The following is a 14,116-nucleotide window of genomic DNA, read 5'->3' as shown; positions in this document are numbered from 1 at the left end:
GAAGAGCCAAATAGTCCTGAGATCCCTATCAGAGGTGAAAGAGGTGTTTCTCCTTTCCGTGGTTCAAACAAGCTGAAAGGATCAGAAAGTGTGCAGCAAAAGTTGAGCTCACCAGATCCACAGTATCATGAACCTCAGATAAATTCCAAGAATCAATTTGTCCATCCTTCTGATTCTCTGGCTTGTGTCAGTACCCCTCCTACAATTCAAAATTCATGGAAGAATCGTCACAGCCCCATTCCTTTTGTTCCTCCTCCCTTTGGTCATCTGCCTTTGAAGCCAAACTTTGACTCTGTTGAGAATTTTCTGTCGCCTAAAATGCCACGTGCTGATGACTACTGCCCTGACCTCGACAAAATTCTTTCAGCTGATCCTTCAATCTATCATCAGTTTCTTCAGTCTCCAAGATACAATCAGGAGTCTAACGTGTTAAGAAGTCTTCCTATCAATTATCAGACAAATGTGAAATCAGACATGTATATGGGAAAGAGAGGTAGTAATCGACTAATCACACTGATTCTCTATGAGATGATTCTACCTGATACGTCTAAACTTAGTGTTCCAATTCTCTTTGTAGGTTTTGTTGCTGAAGAGAGCAACCATTCTCCAATTAACCATCACCTCCAGATACAAAGGAAGTTGGCACAGATGAGTCTTGAAGCAGCAGAGCATAGGGCTTACAGTAAAGCAATCAGCAACCGTTTCTGGTAAAGATTCAGTAATACAAAATTACTTAATTAGTAGTCTTGTTGATTTGCATGAAAATGAGCTTGTTTGTGAATATAAAAGTCGGGTATAGAATGTTGTTACAGACAGTAGAAGTATCAGTACACAGTCCGTGCTTTTTGGTGAAGTGCGAAATGTGGAAGGAAAGAAGAAAAGAAAAATGGATTCATTAAAATTAGTTTCACAGAGTAGAATCTTGTCGCATGTAAATAAAATTAAGTGTGAATTGTGAATAGCAGAAAAAGGGTAGAGGCAAGGTCTTAGTAGTGTAAGTACCCGTTGATGGCTTGATGCCCGTAGTCTATGGTACATAACCCCAAAGAATATATACATATCCTCAATGAGAAGTATAGTTCACTTTTGGCAAGTTTTTACAAGTACTCCTTTGGCTTTCTTTGCTCTGACTGATCTCATTTTACAAGTAATTTTCGAATGAAACCATGAAACTGCATATTGTTTATGATGATGTGCTTGGTGCACCATTTTTGTGTGGGTATATTTACAATGAATATGATTATTTGAGGAGCCAAGAGCCACTTTCTCATTTATTGTTGATGAAATGGTCATCGATAATTCGATACGTTAACATAAATGTTGTAGAGCCTTTTATCTTCATTTTAGTGGTATAATATGTATAATATATTTGAGCCACTGCATGCAAAACAAAATTTCCAGTACTTCTGATGATACAAACAACAAGAACAAAGCCTTAGTCCCAAAAATTCCAATACTTTTGGTGTTACAAAAATCTTTAACAATTTAACATTGATTGACTATTATAATATTCAATAGTACAATTATGAACTATACTACTCAACACTATCTCGAATCACACATGAACTTAAGCTAATATGAATAATAATTTTCTTCTTCTACTTCAATTAACAAATAACACAAGTATTCGGATCTTCTTCAATGCTTCTTGCATAACCATTGTATCTTGAGTATAGTGGATTATTGTAGTAAGAGTTAGTGTAGGAGTTATGGGCCTGCATAGCATGTATAAAGTCAGACACTTGGACCACAGTATTGGGCTCCTCTGGCTTTTCGGGCTTTTCGGGCTCTTTTGCTGGCCCAACGGTGACAATGTCAGTAAAATAGTTTTTCCTCAATTTCTTCACCACTGCCACAGGATCCATGTCACCTATTACTGTCAATTTCTTTTCCTTCATATCCATTGAGATTGAATCAAGCCCTGCAAAAATCAAACCTCAATTATTAATATCCAATCCTTTGTTTAAGAAACTAATTATTCTTGAAAATATTGCCACAAAATGAAAGGCTATTTTAGGAAGAAAAAAAGGTGTACCAGGAATAGAAGAAACCAATTTTATAGCCTTTTGCTTGTTATTATCATCATGGATATCCAATTTCACCACCAACTTCTGAAGCAAAATCCAACAAAAACGAAATTATGAATACATGAAAATAACAACTAAAAATTCAATAGCAAGATGAGATACACGGGGTAGTTATGTGTGTATATATATGTTGGATCTTATCGACTTGTTCTCTTAAAGTAGTAGAGATCTAACCTGCATGCTGTTATCCTTTTCTTGATTGAGGGATATGAGAGAGGAGATAAAAACAATTACAAGTAAGAATGTAGAAAGCAGTGGCAAATACTGTATTAAGCATGTAGGAAGGAATAAACATGAGTAGTCCTATTTATACGGGGAAGGGGAAGGGGAAGGGGAAGGGGAAGGGAAAGGGTAAGGAAAAGGGAATTGACGGGTTATGATTTTTGCACACTCTTATATGAGAAGAGCATAGAAAACTGTGCTCTTTTCATATAGGGGTGTGCCAAAATCAATGTAGAGTGTGCTAAAATCATTTCCCGAAAATTGACAAGCTGGTAAGTGGTAAATGAGCGACAAAGTCCAAGTCTTTTGTGCGTACTACGAGTAGTAGTAATCATTGATTCATTAGACATTTAGACTGTGTCTTTGTGGATCAGTGAATGCCGCGTGTCAGTCGGGTAAGGCTATAGGCAGCTTCCAATGTCTCCAAGTTGTTGATTTAACGTAGATTAGACAGACACTGTTAATAAGGTGAACAAACCTAAAATAAATGTATATAGGCAATAATATATTACGGAGTATTGAAATATAGTACGGAGTAAAATACTATGCCATAGCTCATTAATTATTTTAACATGAATTTATCTTAATTTAACATTCATTAATCCTGTTGATTGAATATTAAAACTACTCGTACTACTTTTTCTTTTTTTTTTTATTTTTTTTATTTTAGGGAACATTAAAATTACTTTGTACTCAGTATTTTGCAACACTTAGCTTCATCTGTTTCACTATAATCAATTTGGTCATAATTTAAAACGTTTGACTGAAAATTAGCACCCTATACAAACATCAAAATGGCACCTATGACTCTAATTCATAATTTAAAACTCGTTATTTATTCTTTTAATAGTAAGAATTATAAGAATGCTACTAAGGAGAGTATTAATCTATTATACTATTATGTGTCTGTGTTGATGGACAACATTTTTTGTACTGTTTTTTTTTTTTTGCTCGATGGGGTTACAAGTTTTGAATTATTGATGGAATATTGAGCCTTGATTATCATAACTTATTACTTTCTTTGATCTTATTGTACTCCCTCCGTCCCCTATTGATGGTCACTTTTGCTAAAAAAATCACGGAAATTAAGGAGAAATAAAAAAAGTACATTGCAAAAGTAAATTTACATTGGGTATGCAAAAAAGTAGAGAGAGAAAGTAATTAAAGTACATGGGAAAGTAAAATTTACATGGAAAAGTTAAATTTGCACAAATATTTTTGTAAATGTTAGAGAATTTTGGTAAAAAAATAATATTAATAGTACTTGAAAAAAGCAAATGTGACTAACATTTTGAGGCACCAAAAATGGCAAAAGTGACCATCAATAGGGGACGGAGGGAGTATTTTTTATTTCCCGGTTAGTAAAGGTCAACATTATACGGAGTATAATTTTTTACTAATTGAATTTCCTCATATATGATTTCAACTTTTTAATCATCATTCCCACTTCCCAAACACCATATTAAGTATTTTGTCCTTATTTTTCAATTCAATTTTTTTTTCAAGTGAGACTATCTAATTATGATTCACTTTTCTTAATTTACTTCTCAATTTCATGTGAGAAGAACAAGTTTTTTCATGTCTTATGAAGCTAGTTTTGAAAAGTTTTGAATATTGATCAAAGATTGAACAGTTATTATCGTATTCGATTGAAGTATTGAATATAAAAGTGACATCTTTGTATTGTCTTGTTTGTGTGTTTGACTAGTAAATACTCCCTCCGTGTTGGGTGAGACTTGAATCCCGAAACCTCCTTAAGCGACATCAAATTGCTTACAACCTGAGTTAATTCTTGTTAAAAAGATAATACTTGTCATAAGTAGACGACTTATACCAAAATTACAAAATTAGAACTGTGTCATGTTAATCCAAAATGATCTGCATTATACGGTCAGTTTGTCAAAAAAAATTATTTTCAGTTGAGAAGTTTCGTACTCTTTGCAATCGTACTTGTCCAGCAGCGGAGCCGCCAACATAATAACATGGTCTTTCCCCATTCGCTTTTCCAAACCTCAATCACGTGATATCAAACTATTCTTTAGGAACACGCTTATTTATAAACTACTTCCTCTATTTTGTTTACCTGTAACAATTTGTTTGTCAATAATTTCAATTCGTTAATAATACAGTGTAATTATAAGTATCATTATGGAAAATTATACAATTATAAAAAGTTGATATTTTGATGGATAAAAATACTCGTATATGTTAATAAATAATTATGATGCATATAGACAAACTAAGGGTTTTAAGTATTTCAACCATAACTTAAATTTTTTGTTGAGTTGTTGTCTTGTTGATCACTTCGGGTTGATCCTATAACATGGTATTAGAATTAAAAGGTCACCAGCTCAAATCTTTCACCCTTCATGTTAAGTGAAATATTAGCGTTATGCCGTTAAGGGCCTGTTCTCATTGACTGAACTCAGCTGAACTGAACTGAACTGAACTGAACTGGACTGAACTCAGCTGAACTGAACTGAATTGAACTGAACTGAAATGAATATTTTATAAGAGAAGGAAATTAGGAGCTGAACTGAACTGAAATGAATATTTTATAAGAGAAGGAAATTAGGAGCTGAACTGAACTGAAATGAATATTTTATAAGAGAAGGAAATTAGGAGCTGAACTGAACTGAACTGAACTGAATTGAGCTGAACTGAACTGAACTGAACTCAGCTGAACTGAACTGAACTGAACTGAATTTCAACGTAAGAGAACAGGCCCTAAGTATTGGAATTTATGTTGCATTTACATTTCGGGCCCAATGAGAGTGGAGTGTTTAAAAAACACCTATAGATAGATCAAAATTAATCTAATTAGCATTGTATTTTAATACCACTAGACATGGAGTATAATACACTAGACATTACAATATTGACCAATTCTTTGAAGTGTTTTTAAGATTTCCAATTCTTACAAAAAATTTAAAATTGCTTTGTATATTATTAAAATGGCTTTGCACATGGAAAAAACTTTACAGCTAAGTGGACCAGTAATTTAATTAATTCACTGTAGTTAAAAATAATACAAGTATACATATTCTGCCCCACAAAAGTCACAATAGCCATTTCTATCTTTTCAGGCAATTTCACTAATTAGTAGCTCTTAAAGTGAAGAGCTTAATTATTTATGTTTGAAAAAAAAACTCCAACTTACTAGCTAGAACCGGGAAAAACTAAATTTTGGAGAAAACAACGATTTTATTCTGAAACAGAGGGAGTACTACGTAATTAACAAATAACGCAGCCGTTTGGATCTTCTTCCACGCTTCTTGTATAACCCCTGTATCTAGAGTAGCATGGATCAGTGTAGTAATAAGTGTTATGTGCATGGATAGCATTAACATAGTCAACCGCTGGGACTACAACTTTGGGCTTCTCAGGCTTTTTGGTCACTTCTTTGGGCGCTTCTTTGGGCTTCTCAGGCTCTTTTGCAGGCCCAACTGATATAATTTTAGCACTATATTTCTTCCTTATTATTTTCATCACATCTATTGGATCCATCTCCCCTATAACGGTCAATTTCTTTTCCTTCATGTCCATTGAGATTGAATCAATCCCTACAAAAAGTCGAAAAACCAACCCAATTTTAACTTTTTTTTTTTACAAAAAAAAAAAAAAAAAAAAAAAAAAAAAAAAAAAAACCACATTTTAATGAAAAGCTAGTTATTGTGAACATAAAATTACCAAGAATAGAGGAGACTATATTTATAGCCTTTTGCTTGCAATTCAAATCATTTTGGACATCCAATTGTAGCACCAATTTCTGAAGTAAACCAACCAAAAAAAACACTAAGATTAAACAGATAGGAAAAGAGGTGAATAGTAATTATAATGTTACATTGCATCAATTTGAAGAAAAAAAAATAAATTAGGAAAAAGGACAAAGAAACAATGTTGAAAGGCGAGAGATTTAACCTGCATTTTTGCTATATGTTTGATTGTTTGTGGTTTTCCTAGTTGGAGAATTGTGCAATTTAGAGAGAGTGATGGATGAAAGTGAAAGCGGTGAAGTAAGAAGTGTCGAATTATCATGTGCAAATTACAGTATTTATACTAGAACCCGTAAAAAAAACAATAATAATAATAAATTAGGAAAACGGACAAAGAAACAATGTTGAAAGGTAAGAGATTTAACCTGCATTTTGCTATAAGTTTGATTGTTGGAATCTTGATCAAACCTTAATTTTTTTAAAACTCAAGATATTAGGGCGCGTGCTGCAGCTCATATTTATTAGGATCGGCTTTTCTATAAGCTAAAGAATTGGAGGCTCATATTGTATCTCAACTTCCCACTGATTTTCTATAAATTGTACTCCCTCCGTTTCTAAATTACATTCCTACTTCTCTCTATTATGTAAGGAATAAATGCTAGAAATAGGAATGTAATTTAGGGATGAAGGGAGTATATCTTTATTTTTTTAAGATATAATAATAATAGTAATAATAATTCGTAATACTCCGTAATAATAAAAATAATAATGATACTCCGTAATAATGGTAGACGAGGCACAAACCGGGAGCACCGCCGCACAACGAGGAAATGGAAATTATAAGCCATGTCATTTTTATTTGTTACGAGTATTCTATAACTTATTTTATAGTTTCTTTGTCCTTTTACTCGTTGGGCTGTTAGCCTGTTACGTCGTCATTCATATGCCACGTGGAATTTCCAACAAGTAGTTTCCAATGTCTAACTTTTTTTCTTTAAAAAAAATATTACGGAGTAATTGTATTATTGTAACAATGGGCATTATGGGGATTGCTGTAAGCAATGGCGGATCCACATTGAGCCTGGGGCACGTGCTATCCCTAACAACAACAACAACACACACACAAAAAAAAAAGTCCTTTAATTTATTTCTTAAACGAATGGGATCAATGCGCTTAGAATAATTCTTAAAATGGCATTCTCTTGTAGAATATTCGGAATATTTAAAAAAAAAATTAGTAGGGGAATTAGTTTTGTACTTACAATTCTTTATTTAGTAATCGTGTATCTTAATAATGGGGACACCAGCTAAACTCGTTTAGTTCCTCAATTAATTCATAAACTACGAGTAATAATTAATACACACTCATATCTTTGTTAGCACCGTAAAGTATTGTATAGAACGGACTCACGTGAGTCCGATCATACAAGCAGAAAAATATCTAATTTCTGACGAAAATTAACTTATTCCTAACTAGAATGATTTTATTCCTGACAAAAAACATCGAATTCCTGACGAAAATTAACTTATTCCTGTCTAACAAAATCTTATTTCTGATAGTATTTTTTTCGGGTTTTAATTGTCAGAAATTAGACAATATTGATCAGATATTAGACCATATTGATCAGATATTAGACACATTTTCCTCGTGATGAAGGTGCTGCATCAATGGCGGAGTTTTCCAATGTTATAGACTTATAGGACCTCCAGTTGCATTGTAAATCATACACTTATAGACTTAGTAGCAACGCTACTACCACAACGATCAACCAGATTTGCTGCGAAATTGTGAGCACTCACATCCTTACCATCAATGTTCTTCATTAACACTGCTGCCTTAGGTCGGTCATTTTGGTTCAGCGTCTTCTTGTCTTGATATTCTTTCATCTCTTTTAATGTTTCGTTTGTGATGGGAACTCCAAATACGTTTGCCATTCTATGAATCGTAGCAAAAATATTCATAATTTAGGGGGGAGAGGGAGGGTGATGGCAGTGGGGTAGGTCGGAGATGGCGGCATCATCGCCAGCGTGAAGGAAGGGGTGGCTGATTCTGGGTTGTGTGTGGCCACAAGGGTTGCGGTTTGTGATAAGGGGAGTGCGTTATAAACTGGACTCACGTAAAACGGACTCACACAAAACCTTCTCTTGTTAGCACACCGTTTATGCGTTTATACATGTGAAATGTCATTATGAAGTATACATTTTCCGTACTTGCCTTTTCTTTATATACATACAAAAATTTAGTATTAAGTTTTTATAATTAATTTAACAATACCCTTAGGTGCACCTTATTCCTAAATCCCGAGTATATAATCTCAATCTCAAGATATGTGCCACAAGGTCATGTTGTAAATAAACAAAAATGGAAGAAGTGTGTTTTACTATGCATTATATATGTAATATTTTTATGGCAAAAGTTAACGAACGTCTCAGAAGTGTTGGATAAGATAACTAAAAGTATGAATATATATTAACTTGAAATAAACATTAATTACATCAAATCGACGCGCGATTTTGACATACATTCCCAAATTAATACTATTTTAAGTACTTTTTAAAAGAGTTAACTTACGTCTTGGGGGCGTTCGTTAGCAAGATCCTATTTTAATTAAGGAAAATGGTAAGCATAGCCCTTGTATAAGAAGCTAAAAAATAAAATATTGAGAAAAAGTTAACATTAATTATATCGATTAGAGCGTGATTTTATCATGAATTCCTAACTTAATTTCATTTTAAGAAGTAGATTTTGTGTGTGTGTGTGTGTGTGTATGTAGTACTCTATCATTAAACTTTTATTAATCATATTGTTTGCTAATAATGTATATAGCGGTGAAATATAATTTAAGAATCTTTTTAAACTAGATGTTTAATAATTTTAATCATAATCTTCTCATACCTTGGTTAAAGGTGTTAATGAGCCGAGCCTGCTCGTGAACTATTTAGTGCTCGGCTCGATCAAAGCTCAGCTTGAGTTGGCTCGACTCGACTTCGAGTTCGTCTCGAGTTCGAGTTCGGCTCAAGATCTTAACAAGCCAAGCCCAAGCTTTCTTTGGCTTGGCTCGAAAGCTCATGAACAAGCTCGATTTTTTTTATAGATATTAATATTTTATTATAAGCTACAGTAATTAATACCTAAAATAAATTATTAATAAAAAAACTAAGCTTTGTGGGGTTATTGTCTTATTAGACATTTCCTGTATTGGGCCTTATAATACTGGTAACATCACATGTTTAGAACAAAACACAAAACTCCAAAACCCTAACTCCTTTCCTCTTTCGTATCCCTTCTCAATCGCCTTTACTCTCTAAGTCTCTATTATGAAAAAGACATCGATCGGAGGCGGCGGTTTACCAACTTGTACCACTTTGAATCTCTTACTAGAACCAATCACCACATGAATTCTAGAAAATTACAGGTGTTCAATTTTAATTACCGTACCTTTTTTTTTTTTTTTTAACAAAAGATTAAGAATTGATATAATTTTTTGCAAATTTTGATAATTTTTGGGTGTACGCAAGCAGAAAAAAGGGAAGACTTAATGAAAATGAGCAAGTTTGGTACTTGACTCAATATCTAAAGAACGATGGTTTCGAGCTTGATTTGTTAGGCTTGACGAGCTTCGAGCCGAGCCGAGCCGAGCCTAAGCTCACCGAAGTCGAGCTCGAGCTCAAGCCGAGCCTAGAGAGGCACGATCTCGGCTCGGCTCATTAACACCCCTAGCCCTGGTAACTGTCCAGCACTCCAGCCGCCGTACTAAAATAGACTTTCCCAATTGGCCTTGGGAATATCTTAATCAAATGCTATCAAACTTTTCTTAGGAACACGCTATTGCATAAACTACTTCTTCCATAGTTCCATCTAAAGTGTTGGCGTGTTGCCACACCATCTTCTTTGCTAAAAATATTTTCCAACGACAAAATTAAAAATGCTTGTCAATGACAAAAAATAACGTCAAAATTAAATAGAATGGTTAAATATAAATTTGTGAATAGTAATAAATGTCAAAGTGTTGTAAGTAAGATAAAATGAAGGTATTTATATAAAAATAAATAAATTTCAAAAAAATAAAAATACCTGCACCACTGGAAGGTTTGAGCATGTAAATATGTAATGTATCATCAACAACAATTCAACAAAGAAGTCTTAGATAGGCTTAACTTAATTTCGGATCAATTAACATAGTGTACGGGATAATACCGGTAATAATATCTAATTAGCCGGTAATGTCTTCTAATACCACCAAACAACTGATTAATAAGAAAGCTCAAGTATCCATAACGGCCTTTCTAAACGGCCACGTGGAGAGCTGCTTGAGGCCACGTAGGCACCTGCTGCCTACGAGGTCGGTTTGCCACCTATCGTTATAGGTGGCACCAGCTTGGTTGTTTCCCTATATATACCCAAGCAAATGTTCACCCAAAGGTACAATCTTTCTCTCTCTCTCTCTGTCTCTCTCTCCATATCTAAAATACTTTCTCTCTCTTCACTCTTTCTTCTATCGGATTGTTGACTTTAGCATCGGAGAGGTTATTCCCGGATAACCCCCGGGTTAGCTCATCTGTGTTGACTATGCAGGTGCGTAATTGGACGGTAAACCTTTACCAACCCACGAAGATTATCTGTACCGGAGCACACCCGGAACAGTTGGCGCTAGAAGGAGGGGATAGTAATAACTTCTATCGTCCAAATAACCTTCGCCAGTCATGGAAGAAAACCAGGAACACGTAACACCTATAGCAGAAGCTGAAAACCGTCAGTATGATAGTAACACTCTGAATGTCAAAGCAAACAAAACCGTCAATGCAATACCTGAGATTGAGGTGGAGGATGAAACTCATCTTCTCAACAGGAACACCGTGAACACACCGGTAACACCTGAACGGAGTCCCGCACGGATACCGGACCCCCTGGAGGAATTTACCCCTGAAGAGTTAGAGGTAACGGCAAGGGTAATGAAAGCGATGTCCCGGAAAAGAAAGGAGGCTGAAGCTGCAGCCAATAAGGGGCAAGTTGATACGCCGGCCATTCCCGTGATTGTGAACCTGGCGAGCCAGTTCAACCAGGCAGACCAGCAACCGCCGCCACAGCCCCAGAATCGGGGAATAATTGTCCCAAGTGAGCGTCAGCCAACTCATGGAACACAGATAGAGGACTCAGGGTCCCGGCAGCACGAGATCAGTAGCGGGCCAGTAAGACGTACGCCAGAGCTATAGTCAGGCCGAGAGTATCACCTTTCACCCAGGAGGTACTGGATCAGCAAATGGAAAGGATAAAAATGCCGGCATGTACCTTTGATGGCAAGGGAGATCCCAAGCGATACGTAGCGGCATTTGAAAGCCATACGTTGCTTTATACCGACACCGACGCGGTGTGGTGCAAGGTGTTTCCGACAACACTAACGGGACCAGCCTCGGATTGGTTTTCCAATTTGGAGAATGGATCAATTGATTGCTTCGATACCTTGGTCGAGCTGTTTACCGGTCAGTATATCAGCAACAGTGCAAGGCAGAGAACTTCTGGAGAGCTTATGTCGGTCAGGCAAAGAAGAGATGAGTCCCTTAGGGATTTCATAAGTAGATTTAATAGTGAGGCTAATACGATACCAAAATTGCAGCAGAAAATAGCTGTAATGGCTTTAATGAACGGTTTGGGAGATAATGATTTCAAGAAATACATGGCAAGGAAGTCATTCCCGAATTTAGGCGTGGCCTTTGGCAAGGCCTATGAATACATAAAAAGCGAGGAGTTGCTGAAAACCAGTAACCAGATAGCGGCATCAGAGCCCTTTCGAAGACAGAATGACAGTATTGCGCCTAACACTTATGCCGGTGGAATGAACAGACAACAACAACAACCAATCCAGCAAAGAACCGGTAGGCCACCCAGAGGTCTTGGCCGGTACAGCAGTTACACGCAACTGAACACACCTAGGGCCGCAATATATTCAATAAATCAGCACAGAGAGGAATGGACACGACCGGCACCAATGATAACCAAAGGTCGAGACACGAAAAAATATTGCATGTTTCACAGGGACATTGGCCATTATACGGAAGAATGTACTCAGCTGAAAGAGAATATAGAAGACCTCATTAGAAAGGGCCACCTGTCCCAGTACCGAGCTCAAGCAGGGCCAAGTCGGCAGCAAGCCTCGCAGCCCAGGCAAAGTGAATATCGAAGGCAGGGTGACTCGTCCATGCAAGATGACACCTACCGGCGCAATCACAGCGGAGAATACCGTCAAGGGAACAGTGCGCCAGGTCACAAGATTACAATAGAGGTTATTACCGGTGGTCCGGTGCATGGGGGATCAGTTAGCGGGGCGAAAAAAAGTCTGTCTGAGCACAGGCGCACAGTGAATGCATTGGGTGTGGATGAACGGCCAAGGCCTGCGTCTATGCCGTCAGTATCCTTCTCGGAGGCAGACGCCAAGGGTTTGGTATTTCCTCACGATGATCCATTGGTCTTAATTTTGACGGTCAATGGAGCCAACATCAAACGAGTGTTGGTTGATGGAGGGAGCTCCGCTAACATCCTGTTTGTAGAAGCATTTGACGCAATGAGAATAGGCCGGAAGTACCTGACTCCGATATCGTATCCCGTTATCGGTTTCAACGGATCCACAGTTAGGCCGGAAGGAAGTATAGCCTTGCAAGTTAGAATTGGCGAAGGCATGGCGGCCAGGGATGTTATGACGGAATTTTTAATAATTGATGTGCCCTCAGCGTATAACGCTATTGTCGGTAGACCCCTGATCCATGATGTGCAGGGGGTAGTTTCGACATATCATTTGACGATGGTATATGTTTCAAATTTGGGGAAGACAGAACGCGTTAGAGGAGGTCAAACAATGGCCAGGGAGTGCTATGTGACAGCTCTAAAGCAGCCTAACCGACAACCCCAGGCTAATCAGGAAACACAGAAAAGGGGGAGAGCCATATCTGCGCATGACTTAGCAATGGAGAATTTCGATACACGCCCGGCAGCAGTTCCCCGCCCTTCGCCGGGAGGGAAGACGGTAGAAATTGAGTTGCAACCTGGGGTATCGGGAAGAACCGTACGAGTTGGGTCCGACATGGATGTTGATACCCATTGTCATTTAATGGAACTTTTACGGGAGAACGCTGACGTGTTTGCTTTCTCGGCAGATGAAATGCCCGGGATCCACCCAGATGTTATAGTACATAAGCTGAATGTGGATAGAAATGTCAGGCCGGTTAGGCAGAAAAAACGAAACTTCTCAACAGAAAAGATAGAAGCAATACAAGCTGAAGTAAACAAATTGCTAGCGGCAGGGTTTATTGAGCCTTGCACGTACCCTGAATGGTTAGCAAACGTGGTCATGGTAAGGAAGCCGTCGGGAAAATGGAGGATGTGCGTGGATTTTACAGACCTGAATAAAGCCTGCCCAAAGGACTGTTATCCACTGCCCCGAATAGATAGGCTGGTAGACTCCACTTCCGGCCATGCTCTGCTTAGTTTTATGGATGCTTTCTCGGGATATCATCAGGTTAGCCTGTATGCACCAGATAGAACGAAAGCGACATTTATTATTGATGCCGGAGTATTTTGTTACAAGGCAATGCCATTTGGGTTACGAAACGCCGGGGCAACGTATCAGAAACTGGTAGACAAAGTCTTTGCAAATCAGAAAGGAAGAAACGTGGAAGTATATATTGACGACTCCATCGTAAAAAGCCGGTTAGCCACTGATCACGTTGCAGATTTAAGGGAGACATTTGAAACTTTGCGTCAGTACCGAATGAAGCTCAATCCGGAAAAATGCGTCTTTGGAGTTCGTTCAGGGAAATTCTTGAGGTTTATGGTTAGTGAACGGGGAATAGATGCAAATCCTGACAAAATAGAAGCTATACTTAGCCTACTGCAATCGAAGTCAATAAAGGACATACAGAAGCTTACCGGACGCATGGCAGCGCTGACAAGGTTTATTAGCAAATCGGCTGATAAAGCCTTACCATTCTTTGTAGTCCTCCGGCAAAATAAAACCTTCGTTTGGGGGGAGAGCAGGCAAAGGTGTTGGAGGTGGTCAAAAACCATCTAAGGTCCCTTCCGACCATAGCACGGCCGGA

The 14,116-nt window shown here is 37.5% G+C and overlaps 2 protein-coding genes across 2 annotated transcripts; one reads left to right on the top strand and one right to left on the bottom strand.

Annotated features, from left to right (window-relative positions):
* Positions 1–1,435: 1,435 nt before the first annotated feature.
* Positions 1,436–2,449, bottom strand: LOC145609225 (heavy metal-associated isoprenylated plant protein 39-like). The gene is made up of 3 exons (XM_081664764.1): positions 2,262–2,449; positions 2,036–2,111; positions 1,436–1,921 (listed from the first exon to the last, which is right to left on the bottom strand). The coding sequence occupies exons 1-3, from the start codon at positions 2,265–2,267 to the stop codon at positions 1,608–1,610; spliced, it is 396 nt and encodes a 131-aa protein (XP_081520890.1). The 5' UTR covers positions 2,268–2,449; the 3' UTR covers positions 1,436–1,607.
* An 8,852-nt stretch (positions 2,450–11,301) lies between these two features.
* LOC145607535 (uncharacterized) lies at positions 11,302–14,088 on the top strand. The gene has a single exon (XM_081663160.1). The coding sequence runs from the start codon at positions 11,302–11,304 to the stop codon at positions 14,086–14,088; it is 2,787 nt and encodes a 928-aa protein (XP_081519286.1).
* Positions 14,089–14,116: the final 28 nt, after the last annotated feature.

The sequence above is a fragment of the Chenopodium album genome, chromosome 23 (assembly GCF_948465745.1).
Source record: "Chenopodium album chromosome 23, dcCheAlbu1.1, whole genome shotgun sequence".
NCBI classification, from domain to species: domain Eukaryota; kingdom Viridiplantae; phylum Streptophyta; class Magnoliopsida; order Caryophyllales; family Amaranthaceae; genus Chenopodium; species Chenopodium album.
The sequence above is the reverse complement of the archived record's forward strand: the minus strand, read 5'-3'. Positions and strand labels throughout refer to the sequence as shown.

Bases quoted from the DNA above. Each gene is read 5' to 3' on its own strand.
- LOC145609225 (XM_081664764.1), bottom strand. The intron at 1,922-2,035 runs GTACACCTTTTT...TGATTTTTGCAG, and splicing joins ATTGGTTTCTTCTATTCCTG to GGCTTGATTCAATCTCAATG.
- LOC145607535 (XM_081663160.1), top strand. From the start codon at position 11,302: ATGCCGGCATGTACCTTTGATGGCAAGGGAGATCCCAAGCGATACGTA.